This window comes from Trichomycterus rosablanca, chromosome 6 (assembly GCF_030014385.1).
Source record: "Trichomycterus rosablanca isolate fTriRos1 chromosome 6, fTriRos1.hap1, whole genome shotgun sequence".
Taxonomy (NCBI): Eukaryota; Metazoa; Chordata; class Actinopteri; order Siluriformes; family Trichomycteridae; genus Trichomycterus; species Trichomycterus rosablanca.
Genome location: NC_085993.1, coordinates 49,906,822 through 49,923,159, shown reverse-complemented (window position 1 = coordinate 49,923,159; position 16,338 = coordinate 49,906,822). Strand labels below are relative to the sequence as shown.

General features: G+C 40.5%; 1 protein-coding gene across 1 annotated transcript in view; it reads left to right on the top strand.

The window, feature by feature from the left end:
- The first annotated feature begins 598 nt into the window (after positions 1–598).
- Positions 599–16,338, top strand: part of ghrhrb (growth hormone releasing hormone receptor b) — a 58,703-nt gene continuing 42,963 nt past the window's right edge. Inside the window, exon 1 of the mRNA XM_062997105.1 lies at positions 599–685. Coding sequence (XP_062853175.1) covers positions 599–685 — 87 coding nt within the window. The remainder of the gene's footprint in view (positions 686–16,338) is intronic.

Below are 16,338 nucleotides of genomic sequence, written 5' to 3'. Positions count from 1 at the left end.
TCATTGTTAATTTGAAATTAAATAAATAAATGTAAAAAAAATCTGAACACGTTAAGTTTAACGATACAAATTTCTCCACAAAGGGCATCGAGTTACAAGGTACCACTGTATTTTGAAACAGAGGGATGTAGGAATGGTCCTTGTTTAGGATGGTGATGGCCTGGGGAAAATGAACCTAAAGTTTAACAGTGTTTGAGGAACACCAGAAGTGTTGTATGAAATGTCTTAGTGTTTGTGACCGTAGGGCTGCTGCTGAGATCTAATTAAACCATGAGGCTTTGAAGATCTAGGGTTGGATACTGGAGTGCAGCTTTGTGAGCATGTGTGTGTGTGTGTGTGTGTGTGTGTGTGTGTGTGTGTGTGTGACGGGGAGGTGCTCCTCAGCAGCAGCAGCAGTCAGTGAGTTAGTGCAGTCACCGTTCACTCCGGCTCTCGGCTCTCCTCTGCCAAAGCCGCCCACCGTACAGAGAACTGCCGTCAGGTGGATCCACCAAGAAAACGTCATTCATCTGAATGAAACCTGGACGGGATGTGGTCTTATAGATGGGACGACTCCCAGAAGTCCAGTACAGCAGACTAGACTAGACTAGACGTGATTATGCTGAACATGTTGCTCTCCAGGAATTCCTGGACCCTGAGAGCCGTGATGCTGGCGGGGTGGATCCATTTCAGCACCTGGCAAATGGTAAGTACAGCAGATTATTGTTAGATGGTTAGATGTTACTGTACTGTAAACATCAAGCTTGATTTATTAATAGAATAATACAGCTTTAAAAAGTGGTCAAAATCTCCAAGACTTTTATTGGCAAGTTGTTTTAATGTCTTATCATTTAGCTAAACAGGTATTTAATAATCACTTATCATACTTAAAACAGAGAAGCGGTAAATGCTTTACTATCATTTGTACACAGTATACTGTATAAAAAACAGGAAGGAGCCATCATATATAGGGTTATTAACAAGAAAATGCAACTTTTGTGTTATATACTCTTACTGTATATATACAGTACAGTCACATTTGATGTGTGTCTGGATCAATGATGTGTACAATGAATTATACTGTATACAGTGAGGGGAGGAAACAAGTAGCTAAGCACCTCTGTCCATATATTTACTCCACATTTCACTTCACACAATATCTTTTTACTCTGCACTTTGATAAAATCTAATAAATGTATATAAAAAAGCATATGTTTAACAAAATGTACATTTGTTTTACTATAATAGATAGATTAGATAGATGCAACTTTACTGTCACTGCTCAGTCAACAAGGCAGCGAAATGCAGTGAGCATCTACCAGAAGTGCAAATAGTACCATTGTGCAAAAAAACCCAGAGAGTAATAGTAAACTTATATATCTATGATTAATATTAATATATAGTTATAACTATAGCTATTTATATATATGGAATTACGTATATCTATGTACATAGTACTGTATACTGTACATACTAGCAATAATAATAATAAGCATAAAAATGGGATTAGTTAGGTACGTATTATAATAACAGATGTGAAAATAAATAATTATACAACTGTAACTATATATAAAGATGCTGCTAAATAACTATAACTATACATATATATGTATGACAGTTGTGTAGAGTGCAGGTGCAAATGATAAATTATAATAACAGTCCAGTGTATTCACTATGCAAATGATAAATAATAAATAATAGGTCCGGTGTGTAGTCCGAGGTGTTAGTGGTATTGACGGTGCAAATAATAAATAATAGGTCCAGTGTGTAGTCCAGGGTGTTAGTGGTATTGACGGTGCAAATGATAAATAATAAATAATAGGTCCGGTGTGTAGTCCGGGGTGTTAGTGGTACTGACGGTGCAAATGATAAATAATAAATAATAGGTCCGGTGTGTAGTCCGGGGTGTTAGTGGTACTGACGGTGCAAATGATAAATAATAAATAATAGGTCCGGTGTGTAGTCCGGGGTGTTAGTGGTACTGACGGTGCAAATGATAAATAATAAATAATAGGTCCGGGGTGTTAGTGGTATTGACGGTGCAAATGATAAATATTAAATAATAGGTCCGGTGTGTAGTCCGGGGTATTCGAGGTGTTAGCTGCGCATTGTGGTGTTCAGTAAAGTAATTGAGGTGGTATAGAAACTGGTCTTGAGCCTGCTGGTCCTGGCACGGATGCTCCTGTATCTCTTCCCAAATGGCAGAAGGTTATACAGTGTATGGCTGGGGTGGTAGGGGTCCCTGATGATGCTTTGTGCTCCGGTGGTGAAGGTCTCTGATGGTAGGGAGCTGTGTACCAATGATACGTTGAGCAGTCCTCATCACCTTATGACGAGCCTTCCTGTCAGTATGTACACATGCATACAAACCCCATTTCAAGAAAAGTTTATGTGCATGCTCAGTAATCCAGGTACACAAATCCACAACAGTAAATCAGTTCATCTGGACACAAAGCTTGGTGTGGAGATACGTTTCATCAGTCATCCAGGTGACTTCTTCAGTCCAAGCTGGTGGTGAAAACCCCAACGAATCTATGATTTAGTCATTCAACGAATCGCTGAATGACTTCTACGCTCGGTTCGAGGCGCAGAACAACATGTTGGCGAGGAAGATGATCCCACCTTGTGACGACCAGGTGCTTCGTCTCACCACAGCGGACGTGAGGAGAACTCTGCACAGAGTCAACCCACGGAAGGCTTCTGGACCAGACAACATTCCTGGCCGAGTGCTCAAGGGATGTGCAGACCAGCTGGCAGATGTATTCACTGACATCTTCAACATCTCCCTGAGCAGCGCCATCGTTCCAACGTGCCTCAAGACGACCACCATCGTACCCGTGCCAAAGAAGTCATCTGTGTCATGCTTCAACGACTATCGTCCCGTAGCACTCACGCCTATCATCACAAAGTGCTTCGAGAAACTAGTCATGAGGCATATTAAGACACTACTGCCTCCCACCATGGACCCACTGCAGTTTGCGTACCGTCCTAACCGCTCAACAGACGACGCCATATCCACCACACTTCACCTGGCTTCTACACACCTGGACAGAAAGAACACTTACGTCAGGATGCTGTTCATAGACTTTAGCTCAGCATTCAACACCATCATTCCTCAGCATCTAATTGGAAAGCTGAGCACGCTGGGCCTGAACACCTCTCTCTGCAACTGGATCCTGGACTTCTTGACTGAGAGACCTCAGTCCGTCCGGATCGGTAAGAACACCTCCAGCACCACCACACTGAGCACCGGCGCTCCCCAAGGCTGTGTGCTCAGTCCACTGCTGTTTACTCTGCTTACGCACGACTGTACAGCAATGCACAGCTCGAATTCCATCGTTAAGTTTGCAGACGACACAACTGTGGTGGGACTCATCAGCAACAACGATGAGTCAGCGTACAGAGAGGAGGTACAACATCTAACGGACTGGTGCCAAGTCAACAACCTGTCTCTGAATGTGGATAAAACCAAAGAGATGGTCTTTGACTTTAGAAAGACACTAAGGGACCACTCCCCACTGCACATCGACGGCTCATCTGTTGAGATCGTCAAGAGCACCAAATTTCTCGGTGTTCATCTGGAGGAGAATCTCACCTGGACCCTTAACACCAGTTCCATCACCAAGAAAGCCCAGCAGCATCTCTACTTTTTGAGAAGACTGAGGAAAGCTCATCTGCCACCCCCCATTCTCACCACGTTCTACAGAGGAACAATCGAGAGCATCCTGAGCGGCTGCATCACTGTCTGGTTCGGAAATTGTACTGCGTCGGACCGCAAGACTCTCCAGCGAGTAGTGAGGACAGCTGAAAAGATCATCGGGGTCGCTCTTCCATCTCTCACGGACATTTTTAACACCCGCTGCATCCGCAAAGCTCTCAGCATTGTGGACGATCCAACCCATCCATCACATGGACTTTTTACTCTGCTCCCGTCTGGGAGACGATACCGCAGCATCCGGACTAACACAACGAGACTGTGTAACAGTTTTATCCCTCAAGCAATCAGACTTCTAAACTCAGGACTGTAACAATTTCCTCCGGAAATTTTCTGCTGCCACACACTGATCTGTATTGACTGTTACTTGCATTTTTGACTATGTTACTTGCATTTTTGACTGTTACTTGCATTTTTGCACACCTCCTGGAAATGCACAATAATTTCTGCACCTTACTTGTATTTTGCACCATATTTACTTTTTAGGCACCTTATCTGCATTGCCAATTTTACGCTGCTAATGTACAACATGTCACTACCTCATGAACCATTGTACCATCTATTCACCATCATGTACTAACACTTGTCTTTAGTCCTGTCTTCTAATTACTTGTTTAGATTAGGGATAATTAGGAATATCTTTTGTAGTTATTTATTATAGGATTTTTTGTATTATTGTTGTATTTGCACTGTTTTTGTATTGTCTTGCACTTTTTGTACCGTGTTACACCGTGATCCTAGAGGAACGCTGTTTCGTTTCAATATGTACTTGTATGTAGCTGAAATGACAATAAAACCTCTCTGACTCTGACTCTGACTCTGATTTGTTCATTCGTTTGAATCCTCATTAAACTGACAACAGTATAAAGAAAAATATTTCCATAATAAGTTCACTGATTCACTTCATTGTATTTTATTAATATAAACACATGTGTGTGCTTGACTGGCCTGCCTGCAGACCAGATTTGTCTCCTATTAAAACTGTGTGGTCATTTATAAAGAGGAGAATCAGTCTACAGCGAGCACGGACTGTTGAGCAGCTGAAGTCTCGTATTAAGCAAGAATAGACAATAATATCACATGCAAAACTACATGACCTCAGTCCAAAAAATATTAAAAGGTCTGATTAATAGGAACGCTGATGGAACACAGTGCTAAACACGCCTCTGTCCCAGTATTTTTGGAGTATGTTTCTATTTACAACATACAATAAGTTAAATTATTTCTACTTGTGTCTGTTAAATAAAGATTCAAGACTATTAACAAATCACAGATTCTTCTTTTAATTGTGTTGTTCAAAACGTCCCAGCTTTTCTTCACTGTCGCCTCACAGCAAGAAGGTCCTGGGTTTGATCCCCGGATGGTGTGGTCCTGGTCCTTTCTGTGTGGAGTTTGCATGTTCTCCCCGTGCTTGCGTGGGATTCGTCCGGAAGCTCTGGTTTCCTCCCACAGTTCAAAAACATGCAGTCAGGTTAATTGGAGACACTCAATTGCCCTATAGGTGAATGGGTGTGTGTGTGTGTGTGTGTATGAAAGTGTGTGTGTGCCCTGCGATGGACTGGCGCCCATTGAAAAGCTGGGATAGGCTCCAGCACCCCTGCCTTTCCTGGGACCCTGATTGGATAAGCGGTTAAGAAAGTGAGTGAGTGAATTATTGCGCCTGGTTTATTAAATTATATAATTTAAAAAGCTACAGTGCCTTAGCACACACACATTTAAGTCATCAGTACAACTGGTTTGATAATCGATAACCTTTTTTTTTTTTTTTACAAGATTTAAGTATGATTTGTGCAGTAACTCTGTATTGTAGAGCTTGATAAAGGTTGGATAAACTAATCCCTCACCCATGTGGTTATACCAGCTAGTGTTGAGTGGCGGTTCTTGATGCGGCGCCGTCTGAGGGATGGAAGATCACGAGCGTTCAGCTTAATCTTGCACCCTTGACCTTAATGTACTGAAATTCCTCTTGATTCCTTGAATGGTTTACACTGTAGAGGGAGAAATATGTTTTTCATTTCAATCGTTTTCTCACACATTTGTGGACAAACTGGAGATCCTCTGATCATCTTTGCTCATCAGAGACTCTCAGCCTTTCCTGGATGCTGCTTTTGTACCAAACCATGATTCCAATCACCTGTTCCGAATCACATCATTATTTAGATTTTTCACCTCATTTCTAGCCCTAAATTGCAGGAATGGAGGTTTATTAATAAATGAAATGAAGTTGAACAGATAAAACATGAAATATCTCAGGTTCATCCTGTCTGACATCAGATAGTCAAAGTAAATGTAAGGAACACTGCAGTTTTATTTTATTTGCATTTTCCATACTGTCCCAACTTTTTCTGATTTGAGTTGTATTATCCAATATCTCTAGTGCAGGGTTACACCTAGTGCTAGAAGCTTTTTCAGTACTTGTTTCCTGCTCTGTGTATTGGTTTTTGATAACAGAATACAGGCATTCAGAGAACAATAATTGCACCAGTCAGTTTTCCAGCAGCCGGGCAGTTCTTGGCATGAACATTTGATGCAGCTGTCTAAGGTGGCATTCACACCATTCTACCACCACACAGAAATCCTCACAGACAGTGACTGGAGGCTAGATTAATATTCTCTTTATATAAAATTGATTTTATGCTTCTAGCTTTGTGGCATCAGATTGAGGAAAGCTCTTTCTTGGGAAATCCCCAGCATGACTGTGTCTGTGTGTGAAACGCTTTTATAAAGTAATGGTTTGATGATATTGCGGTGGAGCAGCGTGTTTCAAACTCTGAGTCAAAAAAATAGGTCTTAGAGAACTCATTTAACATGCACAAACACAAAATAAACTTGCACATGCGCGCCCCCTTGTGGAAGCTTTACGTTACATCTTGTAAACCACAGTGGGACCAGATTGCCACCAATTTTATTAATGAAGTATACACTGATTAGCCATAACATTAAAAACCACCTCCTTGTTTCTACACTCACTGTCCATTTTATCAGCTCCACTTACCGTATAGAAGCACTTTGTAGTTCTACAATTACTGACTGTAGTCCTGTAGCCTGCTTTCACTCTGTTCTTCAATGGTCAGGACCCCCACAGGACCACCACAGAGCAGGTATTATTTAGGTGGTGGATTATTCTCAGCACTACAGTGACACTGACATGGTTAGTGTGTGTTGTGCTGGTATGAGTGGATCAGACACAGCAGCGCTGCTGGAGTTTTTAAATACCGTGTCCACTCACTGTCCACTCTATTAGACACTCCTACCTAGTTGGTCCACCTTGTAGATGTAAAGTCAGAGACGATCGCTCATCTATTGCTGCTGTTTGAGTCGGTCATCTTCTAGACCTTCATCAGTGGTCAATGGACGCTGCCCACGGGGTGCTGTTGGCTGGATATTTTTGGTTGGTGGACTATTCTCAGTCCAGCAGTGACAGTGAGGTATTTAAAAACTCCAGCAGCGCTGCTGTGTCTGATCCACTCATACCAGCACAACACACACTAACACACCAGCACCATGTCAGTGTCACTGCAGTGCTGAGAATGATCCACCACCTATATAATACCTGCCTGGGTCCCGGTAAAAATCATGGACAAAATGTCACTTGAAAAAAAAACCCTCCTGTGGAAGAAAAGTCAGTGTTCAGCATGGAGCCCTGATCTCAACCCCAGTACGTTTCTTTGGGATTAATTGTACCGATTCTGAGTCGGACCCTACAAAAACTCTTCTGATTGAATGCACACACCAAAATCTTATGATTAGTCCATCAAGTGGGAAATTGGGCAACTTCGTAATAATGCCTACGGTTTTGGAATAGGACAAAGGAACAACCAATTGTGCCTGAGGGAGGAAGGTTGATGGGTTTCCTCATGCTGCAAATGAGACTTCTACACTGTTAGCCCGGACTTTATATCTAATCAAACATTTTTAGTACAACTTACATAAATTATTTAAGTTTTTTTGCTCTACTAAAAAATGCAGAGTACAATGTACTCATTTGAGTACACATTTAAATGTGCTAAAAGATTTAAGTTTACTAAACAAAAAAAAATACTTTTCTATCAGATTAACTTAAAAAAGTTAAGTTAAGGTAATTAATCAGAAAAATGCCACCATTTACGTGCAAGTCGCCTTTTTTCAGCTTGCTGTTGGTGAATCAGGCAAAAATGATTTTCTTGTGTTCGGGTAGCCATTTGTTTTAACTTTTGTAACCTGTTGTTGCAAATTACTTTTTACTTTTTATTTAAGGCTTTTTGCAAAAGTAAACTTGTCTTTTGTGAAGTGGAACCTTTGTTAAACTAAATGGACAAACATTTTCTTACTTATTATGCTATTTTTGAGTAGCATGTACACCAGTGTGATGGGACTTTTTCATCTTCCGTCCAGTTTTGGTAAGTGTTGTACTTTAACAATTTTGTTTAAAATAAACGATCTTAATGTTGACACTAAATAAATAATCAAACAGCGCTGCTTTATTTGCCGTGTTTAGGCTACATGCTAGCATGCTAGCCTTCATACGAAGCAAAGAGTGTGCTGGCTTGATTTATTTTAATCCTTAAATGAATAGTATTAATGTTGATATTAATACTTCTGTTTCTTGTTTCTTTGTTTTGTTTTAGAGAGCTGCAGCCAAACGTTAAGAAATCAGCTCACTGTGTGAAACTGAGTACAGGTTCATGGTTACTGTAAAGAGCTGTTTGTGTTTCATCAAAACTTTATATACAGTTTGGACAGTTTTTAAGATGTTTTCTTGACATATTGTATTTTAAGTAAATACTTCTAAAGTGAAATAAAGAAAAATAACTTTATTATTCTGTCTGTTTTTCTATAAACATTTCTAATTGATATTTAAAACGTAATTAACATGAAAACTAAGAAGAAATCAATACTTTTGTCCATTGAGCTCAAGATAATACGTAGAATTATTGGGAAAAGCAGTTGGTATAACCAAAAAATAAAGTTTAATCAACTTGCCTTTTAGGTGTAATAACTTAATGTTTTAAGTTATGCTAACTTAAGTTTTTATTATACATTACTTAACTTTTTTAAGGCAACCGGTTTCCTCAAATTTTTTAAGTAGATTGAACTTATCCGGGCTTACAGTGTAATAGACATCATAATTGACACCAGCCAGGCTAGATTAGAGCGTGAGAGCGTGTCTTAGCTAAACTCTTTCCTTGTTGTTTTTCTGGCCTCAATTTACACACAGATTATTAGATTATCTATTACTGTTTGGAATAGATCATTCCTAATCTGGACCATTTGCTTACGGTTTTCTACATATTAAAACCAATTATGCCCAGTTTTGAGTGCATCATCTGTTACCTTTTCACCTGTGAGAAGTTTCAAATGAGATGTTTTTGATTGTTACACAAACTTCTCAATCTTACTGGCCCGTCCCAACTTTTTTTGAAATGTCTTATTACTGTTTCAGTGTCCTATTGTCCTATGTCCAATGTCCTATTACTGGGCCAGTGATAGCTCAGTGGTTAAGGTACTGGACTAGTAAACAGAAGGTTGCCGGTTCAAGCCCCACCACCACCAAGTTGCCACTGTTGGGTCCCTGAGCAAGGCCCTTAACCCTCAATTGCTCATCGTGTTCCACTCATTGTGTAAGTCGCTTTGGATAAAAGCGTCTGCTAAATGCTGAAAATGTAAATGTAAATGTTTCAAGGAAATACCCACAAAAGACAGCTTACAAATCACTGTTTAATGTTTTTATTTAGATTTTACTTACTGCCCCAACTTATTTGAAAGCCAGTAAAAAGTAGATTTGCTCAGGACTATGTTAAGATGTTTAGTAAACATTGTTTATCGTATTGGCGTAAATATGCAGCTAGCTATAGTCATCATGGTTCTGTTTGTTTGTTTGTTTATTAGAATTTTAACGTCATGTTTTACACTTTTGGTTACATTCATGACAGGAACGGTAGTTACTCATTACACAAGATTCATCAGTTCACAAGGTCACATCAAACACAGTCATGGACAATTTAGTGTCTCCAATTCACCTCACTTGCACGTCTTTGGACTGTGGGAGGAAACCGGAGCACCCGGACGAAACCCACGCGGACACGGGGAGAACATGCAAACTCCACACAGAAAGGACCCGGACCACTCCACACAGAAAGGACCCGGACCGCCCCACCTGGGGATCGAACCCAGGACCTTCTTGCTGTGAGGCGACAGTGCTACCCACTTAACCAACGTGTCGCCCATCATGGTTCTGTTAGCCACTACTGATAGTATGGCAATATACTGAATCAAATCGACAATTTAATACAACTTACATTTTTAATTGAAGTGCCCAGGTGGTGCAGTAGGCTATTCCCTGAGTTTGGATGGTCAGCAGGGCGCCCCCTAGCAGGCACAATTGGCCACTAATTCTGCAGGGTGAGAAAAGACCGGACTAAAAAAGGGGGCAGGGTCTTCGACGCCGTGTAAGGACCCTGGTTAGTAGCCTGAGAAGATCGTGGACAACGTGGTGGACCAAGCAAGTGTCGGAGGGAGTGTCGGATATGATCAAGGTCCCCAACTGCGAGAGACTAATCAGCTATGATAAATAGGGAGAAAAGGGGAGAAAATCCATAAACAAAATCTTTAATAAAAAAAAAAAAACATTTAAAAATTAATACATTAATGGATTAGTGGATTTTGACAGAAAAGTTATCGACAAGTTTGCCCTGATAAAAGAATATAAATTAACTGTATGATTCCAACTGTCTATCATCTGTTTGATTTTACCTCATGTCCCAACTGTTTTGCAATCTTAACATTTTTTATTACATTTATTCATAAGTTTAACTGAATAACTACAATATTATAATGTTATGTTTTAAAATACCACTGCCTTAAGTCAACAATAACTTTAAATGTATAGCTTTTTTAGTTTTTAGTTTGGTATGTATGTTGTTACCTGTACGGGTGACCACCAGTGATTTTACTGGTGTTCCCGCAGCACTAATAACGTTGGGATGGTTGCTGCGTGTGCAGTAGGTGTGTTGTTATTAAGCCGTGTGAGATTGTGAGAAATTGAGCGAATATTCAGAGGAATACTGCTGCGTTTGTGCTTCGACTGAAAATTGAATAACAAAGCTGTCGACCATTGATGTACGACACGTCTTCTGACTACGTCGTCTGAGCCTCTTTCTTCTCCTGGCTTGACAGAATCAGACCAATTTTACAATGTTGGCAGCATAACTTAGTGAATGTTGACCCAGAACGAGTACAATACAGCACATCAAAAAAGTATTAAGCCCTAAATGATTTATTTTATATTTCATTGTCATTTTATATAGAATGAAAGTGAAAAGATTACATGCATTTATACGGAACGAGTTGTTTTAAGCGACTGAATGGTTGGAACACATTTGACCTGAAAAAGCTCTCATGAATTTGATTTTCTAGGTCAAAAATATACATTTAAATGTCTTAAAGTATTAAGTTTAGGTGTGTCTTTCGCTCCCATTGCAAAGAGGTCAATAAAATCAATTATTTAATATAATATAAACTGTACACTCCCAACTTTGCGACAACTGTTTGTGACAAAACATTGATTATTGGGGCAGTTGTAGCTCATGTACAGGGATTTGGGCCATCATTGGAAACGTTGAGCAAAGCAGGTACTGGTATAACCTTTGAGCAAAGTCCTTTAACCTTCTTAGTATCACATACACTGATCAGCCAAAACATTAAAACCACCTCCTTGTTTTTAAACACCTCACTGTTTATTCACTGGACTCTGACAACTTAAATACATACTACTGTATTATACTACTGTGACTGTATTACTTGCATCTTTGCACAAGATTGCAATTTGCACAAGTTACTCTCTTATCTCTGCTGCTATAAAAACCCTACGCTCCTAACTGCATATCAGAATATACTTTTCTACCTCACGTACCATTTACTCAGTACCATGTACTGACCAACACTTGTCTCTAGTCTTGTCTCACTTAATTACTTTATATTTTATTAGAAATGTCTTTTGTATTTACTGTACTGTTGTTTGCACTTTCTGTTCTATGTTACACCCTGGTCCTGGAGGAACGTTGTTTCATTTCAATATGTACTTGTATAGAAGTATATACACATACAATAAAGCCTTTCTTGAACTCTCTTGAACTCTTGAACTTGATACAGTATTAATCAAATCCAGCCCCCATAATTTGAACCATGCCTTGTGGTTCAGTTAGCTTAATCATCAATAAAAAATAAGAAGAATTTCAACTTTAATTGGATTCATTTTATTTTAAAGAAGAAAAAAATTCCTTCTTAATGAATTATTATTTTTAACAGAATGAATTTTGTATTTATATTTTACCTTTTTATGTTGATCAGAGTGTCTCGGAACCGTAAGTAAGTATAAGTACAAGGTGACACAAAATCAAAATCTTGCTGAAATTTAGGGCTCTGTGCAGGACACTGGAGTTTCTTTACACTGAGCTTTTCTTAGTGTCTTTATAGAGCTTTACAGTCGCTGCAAAGTCGAAAGTGTAGCACTTCTTTTTTATATTGATTTATTACTCCCGTTTGTAAATGTTATGCCTAAGGTTGCTAGTTCAAGCCACACCACTGCCAGGTTGCTGCTGTTGGGCCTTTGAGTGAGGCCCTTAACCCTCAATTGCTCAAACTTACTATACTTACATACTGTCACAGTTCTGTAAGTCGCTTTGGATTACATTTACATTTTCAGTATTTAGCAGACGATTTTATCCAAAGCGACTTACAGTACTGTGACTGTATACTGTCTAAGCCATTGAGGGTTAAGGGCCTTGCTCAATGGCCCAACAGTGGCAACCTGTCAGTAATGGGGCTTGAACCAGCGACCTTTCGATTACTAAACCAATACCAATAAATGCAGAAAATATAAATGTAAAAACATGCCAGTTTAGTTTTGTTGGTTGTTAAAAAATTACAAGCAATTTTTATACAATTATTTACATTATTAGCTAAATGAATGGCAATTTAAGAACAAGACTAAGAAGATAAAAAATCTATTTAATCATTCATTTGTTCTTGCACGTTATTTAAGCCCAGTTTATGATTATTCCACATTATTTTTACCCAGCATATTTTACTCAGCACTTCTCTCTTATTAAACTGCTTAAGCACAGTAGTCATGTTTAAGTAAATCATGAGCCAAGTGTTTAGCTGTCCTGTATTTAGACAGATGTACTTTATTTATTCCCTTGGGGAAATTCCAGAATGTATTTTTGGAAAACTAAGATCCTTGCATCAGGGCTTTTCTGAACTTTAATTCTCTTTATTTGTCCATTGTATTAATGATTTAATTATTATATAAAGCCATTTGTTGCTGTAGTGAGACCTCGAGGTGCAACGATAGCACATCAGACTTCAGATACGAAGCTGCATGTTCAGATCACATAGGGGTGAAAGTTAGATTTATGGGACAGTGGTAGCCTAGTGGGTGGAGCTTTGGGCTATCAATCAAAAGATTGTGGGTTTGAATCCCGGCTCTACCATGCAGCCACTGTTAGGCCTTTGAGCAAGGCCCCTAACCGTGTCTGCTCCAGGAATGCCATACAGTCTCTGACCCCAGCTTCCAAACAAACATAACATTATGACCACCTTCCTAATATTGTCTTGGTCCCCCTTTTGCTGCCAAAACAGCCCTGACCCGTCGAGGCATGGACTCCACTAGACCCCTGAAGGTGTGCTGTGGTATCTGGCACCAAGATGTCAGCAGCAGATCCTTTAACTCCTGTAAGTTGTGAGGTGGGGCCTGCATGGATCGGACTTGTTTGTCCAGCACATCCCACAGATGCTCGATTGGATTGAGATCTGTAGAATTTGGAGGCCAAGTCGACACCTCAAACTGGTTGTTGTGCTCCTCAAATCGTTCCTGAACCAGTTTAGCTTTGTGGCAGGGCGCATCATCCTGCTGAAAGAGGCCACAACCATGGAACCGTCTCCATGAAAGGGTGAACATGGTCTGCAACAATGCTTAGGTAGGTGCTACGTGTCAAAGTAACATCCACATGGATGGCAGGACCCGATGTTTCCCAGCAGAACATTGCCCAAAGCATCACACTGCCTCCGACGGCTTGCCTTCTTCCCATAGTGCATCCTGGTGCCGTGTGTTCCCCAGGTAAGCGACACGCACGCACCCGGCCATTCACGTGATGTCAAAGAAAACGTGATTCATCAGACCAGGCCACCTTCTTCCATTGCTTCGTGGTCCAGATCCGATGCTCACGTGCTTATTGTTGGTGCTTTTGGCGGTGGACAGGGGTCAGCATGGACACCCTGACTGGTCTGAGGCTATACAGCCCCATACGTAACAAACTGTGATGCTCTGTGTATTCTGACACCTTTCTATCAGAACCAGCATGAACTTCTTCAGCAGTTTGAGCTACAGTAGCTCGTCTGTTGGATCGGACCACACGGGCCAGCCTTAGCTCACCACGTGCATCAATTAGCCTTCGCCGCCCATGACTCTGTCGCCGGTTTACCACTGTTCCTTCCTTGGTCCACTTTTGATCTGGAACACCTCACAAGAGCTGCAGTTTTGGAGATGCTCTGACCCAGGCATCTAGCCATCACAATCTGGCCCTCGTCAAACTTGCTCAGATCCTCACGCTCGCCCATTTGTCCTGCTTCTAACATCAACTTTGAGGATAAAATGTTCACTTGCTGCCTAATATATCCCCCCCACTAACAGGTGCCGTGATGAAGAGATAATCAATGATATTCACTTCACCTGTCAGTGCTCATAATGTTATGCCTGGACTAATAAAGAAATTCCATTCTATTCTATTCTAGTGTTAGTAAAAGTTAGAGACTTAATGGTAGCAGGAGGAGTGAATGAAGTCACAACCTCTACATCACAGACTGAACAAAGATCATTTATAACTTTGAAATTTAGATGAGCTTGAAAAATCGCCTGAATGCATTAATATAGTCGACGTATTCCGCATGAGAAGGAACAAAATTAGAATGACTCACGTTATGAAGACGGAGTTTTGTGTGTTTGTCCGTAGGATATTTCCTGTATTCAGTCTAAACCAGCGTTATTAAACACTAATGTTTCAGATCTGAGCTTTTAAACAACGTATTTTTAAAAAAAAAATCATTCTTTGTGTCTGGCTGTTAAAAGTTGAAATTGAAGGAAAGCTTTACCTCAGGGGGGCACAGATCTAAAAGTGTTCGCTCTTTAATGGGATGCTCAGATTAATAGATTTAGCTTTTTATCCTGGTGATTCACAGGTTAATTAAACGCTCATTTTCAATAAAAGTTAAAACATTAAAACCACCTCCTTATTTCTACACTCACTGTCCATTTTATCAGCTCCACTTACCATATAGAAGCACTTTGTAGTTCTACAGTTACTGACTGTAGTCCATCTGTTTCTCTACATACCTTTTTAACCTGCTTTCACCCTGTTCTTCAATGGTCAGGACCCCCACAGGACCCCCACAGAGCAGGTATTATTTAGGTGGTGGATCATTCTCAGCACTGCAGTGACACTGACATGGTGGTGGTGTGTTAGTGTGTGTTGTGCTGGTATGAGTGGATCAGACACAGCAGCGCTGCTGGAGTTTACTCTATTAGACACTCCTACCTAGTTGGTCCACCTTGTAGATGTAAAGTCAGAGACGATCGCTCATCTATTGCTGTTGTTTGAGTCGGTCATCTTCTAGACCTTCATCAGTGGTCACAGGATGCTGCCCACGGGGCACTGTTGGCTGGATATTTCTCAGTCCAGCAGTGACAGTGAGGTGTTTAAAAACTCCAGCAGCGCTGCTGTGTCTGATCCACTCATACCAGCACAACACACACTAACACACCACCACCATGTCAGTGTCACTGCAGTGCTGAGAATGATCCACCACCTAAATAATACCTGCTCTGTGGGGGTCCTGTGGGGGTCCTGACCATTGAAGAACAGGGTGAAAGCAGGTTAAAAAGGTATGTAGAGAAACAGATGGACTACAGTCAGTAACTGTAGAACTACAAAGTGCTTCTATATGGTAAGTGGAGCAGATAAAATGAACAGTGAGTGTAGAAACAAGGAGGTGGTTTTAATGTTTTAACTTAGAGTCACAGCAAATTGTAGCCCGCAGCTTAAACCTGGAAACCTGGAAAACAAACTAGCTCCATAAATTTGTCTGGATGATCATTCATTACTGTAAATCACTCACAAAAAAGAAAAGAAAATCAACGTTATAATTAAATGTGATTGTTTCTCGGTACGCTCTGTAATGATCTTGTTTTGCCATTCCTGAATGACGGTTCATTTCCTATCGTAATGAGCGCATGTTTTCCGAGCCTTCGCTGTGAGGCAGCTATGCGTTATCTGACCACCTGCAGGATTCGTATCTGCTCGTTTGTCTCTCCCTCGTTTCCCTCCACGCCGTGTTTAACGTCAGTCGCCGCCAGATCGGCCGGTCGATCTTGTTTAAGGGGATCAGGGCAGGAGACAAATGTTACATTGGATTCTGATTGAGATTAAGAGTTTATGTTTATCTCTGCTGTAACACCAAGGCTGCGTTCACATGGACGTTCTTGCATTGAAACAGAAAGGGGCTTCAGTTAATCAGACTTTAAAACGAAGTCATGAGGTCAAAAAAGGAAATAAATAAGATGCTAATCGCACCTTATGTGCTGTGATTAGCTTTCCAATCTAGATCTT